This window comes from Nicotiana sylvestris, chromosome 12, assembly GCF_000393655.2.
Source record: "Nicotiana sylvestris chromosome 12, ASM39365v2, whole genome shotgun sequence".
Taxonomy (NCBI): domain Eukaryota; kingdom Viridiplantae; phylum Streptophyta; class Magnoliopsida; order Solanales; family Solanaceae; genus Nicotiana; species Nicotiana sylvestris.
In genome coordinates, this window is record NC_091068.1 from 152,195,136 (window position 1) to 152,202,277 (window position 7,142).

General features: G+C 42.5%; 1 protein-coding gene across 1 annotated transcript; it reads right to left on the reverse strand.

The window, feature by feature from the left end:
- Positions 1–4,093: 4,093 nt before the first annotated feature.
- LOC138883952 (uncharacterized) lies at positions 4,094–5,178 on the reverse strand. Its single transcript, XM_070164678.1, has 2 exons — positions 5,119–5,178; positions 4,094–4,990 (listed from the first exon to the last, which is right to left on the reverse strand). Exons 1-2 carry the CDS (start codon positions 5,176–5,178, stop codon positions 4,094–4,096), a joined length of 957 nt encoding a protein of 318 aa, XP_070020779.1.
- Between the last annotated feature and the right edge of the window lie 1,964 nt (positions 5,179–7,142).

Here is a 7,142-nt window from a genome sequence, read left to right on the forward strand (position 1 = left end):
CTAACAAATGGACCCATGATATCGATGCCCCAAACATCAAAGATATCCACTTCAAGAATGGTATTGAGAGGCATCTCATCCCTTTTTGAAATTCCACCCGCTCTTTGGCATTCGTCACACCTTTTCACAAAATCACCCGCATCTTTGAACAAGGTTGGCCAATAGAATCCACAACTAAGAACTTTCGAGGTGGTCCTCACTCCACCGTGATGGACATCATAGGGTGAAGAATGGTAAGCCTCTAAGATACACAATTGTTCTTCCTCCGGGACACATCTACGAATCACACCATCCATTCTTGAACAAGTATGGCTCATCCCAATAGAAATCCAAACTATCCCGCTTGAGCTTCTTCCTTTGGTTAGAAGAGAGCTCAAACGGGATTAATCCGGTCACAAGGTAATTGGCAACATCAGCAAACCATGGCATATCATTCATTGACACCGCAAGGAGTTGTTCGTCGGGAAATGAATCATTGATCTCAAGGCCATCACAAGGCCTCCCCTCCTCCTCCAAATGGGACAAGTGGTCCTCCACTTGGTTCTTACTACCTTTCCGGTCCACAATTTCTAGATCAAATTCTTGAAGTAGTAACACCCATCGCATCAATATTGCCTTGGAGTCTTTCTTTGTCATCAAGTACCTAAGGGCAGCATGATCGGTGTGCACTATGACCTTGGCCCCCATAAGATATGGTCGGAACTTTTCCATTGCAAATACTATGGCGAACAACTCTTTTTGGTAACCGTGTAATTCCTTTAAGCTTCATTCATGGTCTTGCTTGCATAGTACACCGGATGAAACATCTTGTTAACCTTTTGACCCAAGACAACCCCAACCGCAACGTCACTTGCGTCACACATGAGCTCGAAAGGCAAGCTCCAATTTGGTGCGGTAATGATTGGGGTAGTGGTCAACTTAATCTTGAGAAGCTCAAATGCTTGTATACATCCCTCATCAAACACAAACTTTGCATCCTTTTCTAGTAACTTGCACAAGGGGTTTACCACCTTTGAAAAATCTTTTATAAACCTCCGGTAGAACCCTGCCTGCCCATGAAAACTCCTCACCCCCTTGACGGAAATGGGGGGAGGAAGCCTTGAAATCACCTCTATCTTGGCTTTGTCAACTTCAATTCCATGCTTTGAAATCTTGTGTCCCAACATTATGCCTTCCTCCACCATGAAGTGGCATTTTTCCCAATTAAGCATGAGATTTGTGTCTTCACATCGGGCTAATACTCTATCCAAATTTATCAAACACTCTTCAAAGGAATCACCAACCATACTGAAATCATCCATGAAGACCTCCAAGATATCTTCCACCATGTCGGTGTAAATAGCCATCATTGCATCGTTGGAAGGTCGCACGAAGCATTACACAAACCGAACGGCATCCTAGAGAAAGCAAATGTGCCATACAGACAAGTGAATGTGGTCTTTTCCTGATCTTCCGGAGCAATCAAGATTTGATTATACCTCGAGTATCCATCCAAAAAGCAATAAAAAGCACGCCCCGCATGCCCCGCAGTAGGACCCACCGAATCAGTCTCGGCTTGGTATCCTTTTTCTCAAATAAGTACTTGATGGCTGAATGATCTGTGTAAACGATGACTTTGGTCCCCACAAGATATGACCTGAACTTGTCAAACGCCCACACCACTGCAACCAACTCTTTTTCAGTGACGGTGTAGTTCATCTGAGCTGGATTCAGAGTTTTGCTTGCATAGTAGATGGAGTGGAATATCTTATTTCTCCTTTGCCCCAAGACAACACCAACAGCCAAGTCGCTAGCATCGCACATCAACTCGAACGGCTGCTCCCAGTCCGGAGCAATTATGATTGGTGCAGTAACCAACCTTCCTTTTAGCTCCTCGAATGCCTTCAGACAGGCATCATCAAATTTGAAGGCAACATCTTTCTCAAGCAACCTGCACAAGGGAGAGTAAATTTTCGAGAAATCTTTAATGAAACGACGATAAAAACCTGCATGGCCCAAGAAATTGCGAATGCCTTTGACAGATATCGGTGGAGGCAATTTTTCAATCGCTTCCACCTTCGCCTTGTCCACCTGCAAACCATCTTTGGACACCTTGTGCCCCAGGACTATACCTTCACGTACCATGAAATGGCACTTTTCTCAGTTTAGCACCAAGTTAGTCTCTTCACACCTAGCAAGTACTTTATCAAGGTTCATCAAGCAGTTATCAAAAGAACATCCAAACATAGAAAAATCGTCCATGAACACTTCCACAAACCTCTCAACCATGTCAGTAAAAATGGCCATCATACACCTTTGAAAAGTCACAGGTACATTACAAAGACCAAAAGGCATTCGCTTGAACGCATACGTGCCATAAGGACACGTAAAAGTGGTCTTCTCTTGGTCATCTAGGGCTATAGCAATCTGATTATACCCCGAGTAACCATCTAAGAAGCAGTAGTACTCCTGGCCAGCTAATCTATCAAGCATCTGGTCAATAAAGGGGAGGGGAAAGTGGTCCTTCCGGGTGGCATTGTTCAATTTTCTATAATCAATGCAAATTCTCCACCCAGTGACAGTTCTTGTAGGTATTAAATCATTATTCTCATTAACTACTACAGTCATCCCCCCTTTCTTGGGTACACATTAGACGGGGCTTACCCATTTGTTGTCTGAGATAGGGAATACAATACCTGCGTCGAGCCACTTAATCACTTCTTTTCTTACCACCTCTTTCATAATTGGATTGAGTCGGCGTTGTTTCTCTACACTGGGCTTGTGTCCATCCTCCATGAGGATTTTGTGCATTCAGAAGGCTGGACTAATGCCCTTAATGTCAGACATAGTCCACCCAAGTGCTCGCTTGTGCTCACATAGCACTCTCAACAGCTTTTCTTCCTGCAATTTAGACAAGTTAGACGAGACAATAACAGGTAAAGTGTCAGAGACACCCAAATAAGCATATTGTAGGTGAGGTGGAAGGGGTTTAAGTTACAATTTTGGGGCTTCCTCAATTGATGGCTTTGGAGGAGGCCCCTCTGGTCTATTCAAAGGCTCGAAGGGGTGCGTCCCTTGCAGGTACGCACAAGATGTATCAAGGATGTGCATCATCTCTTCATCAGCCCCCAGGCTATCAAGTAACATAAGTGCTTTATCTAGAGAATTGTATAGATATACACTCGGATAATGAATTTGCTCATCGTCCTCAACAACAGATATCATTGAGAGCTCCTCATAGTGGCGGGGAAGTTGGATTGCTCTGTAGACATTAAAAACTGCTTCCTCGTCATCTACCCTTAAAATCATTTTTCCCTCTCTCACTTTGATAATTTCATCACTAGTAGCTAAGAGAGGTCGCCCAATATGATTGGAACTAGTTCATCAGCCTCATAATCGAGGATAATGAAATCAGCAGGGAAGATGAATTTCCCAATCTGCAGCAACACATCTTCAATCACCCCTTCAGGGTGTACTATCGATCTGTCAGCTAGCTGTAACATCACAGTAGTGGGCCTTGGAGATCCTAGGCCCAGTTGCTTGAACAAGGACAGGGGAATTAGATTTATGCTTGCCCCCAAATCGCAAAGAGCACGACCCACATCAATATTGCCAATGCGCACAAGAATCGTGAAGCTGTCGGGATCCTTAAGCTTTTAAGGGAGCTTATTTTGGACCCTTGAAGTGCACTCCTCAGTAAGTGTCACTGTCTCAAATTCAGTTAGTCTTCTCTTGTGAGCAACTATATCTTTTATGTATTTAGCATACTTTGGAATTTCACGAAGCACATCACAAGTGGAATATTCAATTGAACCTGGCTCAATATAGAGAGGAATTTTGTGAACATGCGATCATCATTCTTTTTCTGCAATCTCTAGGGAAAAGGGGGTGGTGGTCTTGTGGCCTCCATGGGCTCTGAGATTTCAGCAGCATTCTTTTGCTCTTGAGTCACTTTAGGGATCAACTCTCCATCAAGTATGGGCTTGTCTTTCTTTTTCTTTGGCACTTCCTCTAGCTCCCTCCCGTTTCTAAGTGTAACTGCATTCACTTGAGGGTTCTTTTCTGTATCACTGGGGAGGGCGCGTGCAGGTCTAATGTTTTGATTTGTTGCTAACTACCCCATTTGCCTTTCAAGATTTCTGAAGTCGGTCCTGAGTTGCTGATTGTCAATCAACAACTTGTTTAGCAGATCATTGGTACTTTCTTCCATTTGTTGGGGTGGTGTCTGAGGCTGATTGAAATTCCCTTGGGGTCTATGCTGATTTTGATTTTGCTGATTTCCACCCCATGAGAAGTTGGGATGATTCCTCCAATTTGGATTGTAAGAATTCCCATATTGTGCATGCTGATTCGGCGGACCTCTGTTATGTTGCCCCACATAATAGATAGATTCTGGATTCGTGGGGCACATATCACTCATATGACTGTCGCCACAGAGTTGGCAGCAAATAGTCATCTGTTGTACGTGTTGCATTGTTTGTGGTTGATGCATTGTCATCCTAGTCATCTGATTGGCCAGCTTTGTAATATCGGCTCTCATGGCTGACACTTCGTCTAACTCAAGTAACCCAGCTAATTTTTGCTTAACTGCCTTTCGTGAATCACCCTCACTTTGCCAGTTATTATCATTAGCAGTGAAATTATTCAGCAAGATTTGGATTTCACTGTACGGTCTGGCCATGCAACTACCCCCACAAGCGGAATCAAGATTCACCTTTGAAGCGTCATCTAACCCATCTACAAAAGTGTGACCCAATACCTCGTCCGTCTGGCAATGACGAGGATAGTCTCTGAGCATCTTCTTGTACCTTTCCCATGCTTGATACAGTGTCTCGCCCGCTCGTTGTTCAAACCCAAGAATTTGACTCCTCAATACCTTTGATTTCTTAGTGGGGAAAAATTTGATTAAGAATTTCCTCGCCAGATCATCCCAGGTGCGGATTGAATTTGTTAGCTCTTTATTCAACCACTCCTTAGCTTCCCAATCAGTGAAAAGGGGAAAAGTGTCATCCTGACATAGTCCTTGGAAACGTTCGGATAGTTGTAAGTATCCATAATTTCCAAGAAATTTTGAATGTGCCTCTGCGGGTCTTCAAGAGGTAAACCCACAAACAGCCCTGTGGATTGGATCAGTTGCACCGTATATTGTTTCAGCTCAAAGTGCCCAGTGATGTCAGGCTTCACAATAGCCTGAGTCATATTAGCTAGACGGGCCTTGCGGCTTCAATCACCACGCGTTCCTCATTACCTACCATCTCAATTGGTTGTGGTTGAACTTCGCTGTCCAACTCTCTTTCAATTCTGGTTCTCGCGTCCACCTCCCTCCTCAATCTGTGAAGTGTTCGTTCAATTTCGGGATCGGGAGGAAGGAAATTGTTTGCGCTTCTACTTCTTCGCATTCAATAGAAACTCCTGTATTAGCACAAACAAAGTTAACTAAAGGTTAAAACTCGAATAAATAAGTATTAAAGGCTCAATTCAGTCAAGTAGCTAATTTCTAAGTCCCCGGCAACAGTGCCAAAAACTTGTTGCGACCAAAACACTCACACAAGTGCACGTGATCGTCAAGTAATAGAGTAGTGAGTAGAGTATCGTTCCCACGAAGACTGATGATTAACTGTTGACTAATTCAAACTCAATTTCTTTATCTACCCAAGAGATTATTCACTAAAGAGAGATGTAATTGTTTTACTACTTAAACTATAAAGAATTAATCTAACTAACACAAGTACCCAAACGAATAGCAATTACGAGTAACAAACAGTAGGAGAAGATATTCCAGGGTCACGGGCATAGTCAACAATCGTGTTGTGTTCTTGGCTCAAAATGACTAATCAATTTATCTGAGTTATTGATTGACAGGGTTGATATTACTCATAAGAATCTGTCGAGTTCTTACTCGCCTATTCAAGTCAACTCAACACCTATATGTCTATGGTATTAAAATTAACAAGAACGCATTTACAATGCATGTATTTCAACCAAGCAAGGCAATTGGGTATATGTCTATCCCAATTGCAAATTCGTTCCCCGAGTCCCGGGTTCAAGAACTTGCTCTATTTAATTCTATATGCAATCTAAAGTTCCCACTTTCGAGTTCAACTGAAGATTCGTAGATAGTATTTCACTGTTAGCTACTCAGCAAAATAATTAACCGCAGAATTAAATAAACAACCCAATATGATAAACCAACTTTATAGAATTAAACTTCAAACAACAACATTCATGTTTCACCCACGACCCCAAAACAATGGGTTTTAGCCACTCATGTTAGTGTTCATCATAAATAAGTTCAATTTCATCACAAAACAGCAAAAACAAGAGAAGAAAAGAAGAACTTGATGGTCAAAACTCCTCCTTGCCTCTTGCCTCCCTGTTTTTCTCCCCTAAACTCTGAAAAACTTGATACTTTAACCTTGGGCGAGCTTAACTTCATATAGGTTAAGTAGGTTTCCCTCTAGATTTCCAATTTTACCCCTAAATAACGTTTTTCCAGACCAAACACGCGCGAGCTCGCGCATGATTCTGGCTTGGCCTTTCTTACGCGTGAACTACTGCGCGATTTCGCGCGTTTCTTCGCGCACCTAGAGCTTGATTTCGTCCATTTTTTTTTCGTCTCGTCCTTGCTTGCACTCGACTCCGAGGGGTTGTTCTTGCTCATAAATCATTCCAATATCCTCTTGAAAGCATCATATAGGCTCCTCATCCTGAAATGTATACATATCACAATTAGAGCCTATTTTTCATCAATTAACCATAATATGTCATTGGAATATAATCAAGCGGAAGCATAAACAATAGCTAAATCACCTAGATTTCTCCTATTATCAACGATCAAGCATTTGGTCAAGGAATGGCAATGGGAAATAATCATTTTGGGTCACCTTGTTTAGCTTCTGGTAGTTCATACATACCCTCCATCCGGTAACTGTTCGAGTGGGAATAAGTTCATTGTTGTCATTTCTTACTACAGTCATACCACCCTTTTAGGTACACATTGCATCAGAGAAGTCCATGAGCTATTGGAAATGGGGTACACAACACCGGCATCCAACCACTTGATCACTTCTTTCTTCACCACTTCTTGCATTGCCTCATTCAATCTTCTTTGATGCTCCAAGGAAGGCTTTTCATCATCCTCCAAGATAATTTTGTGCATACAG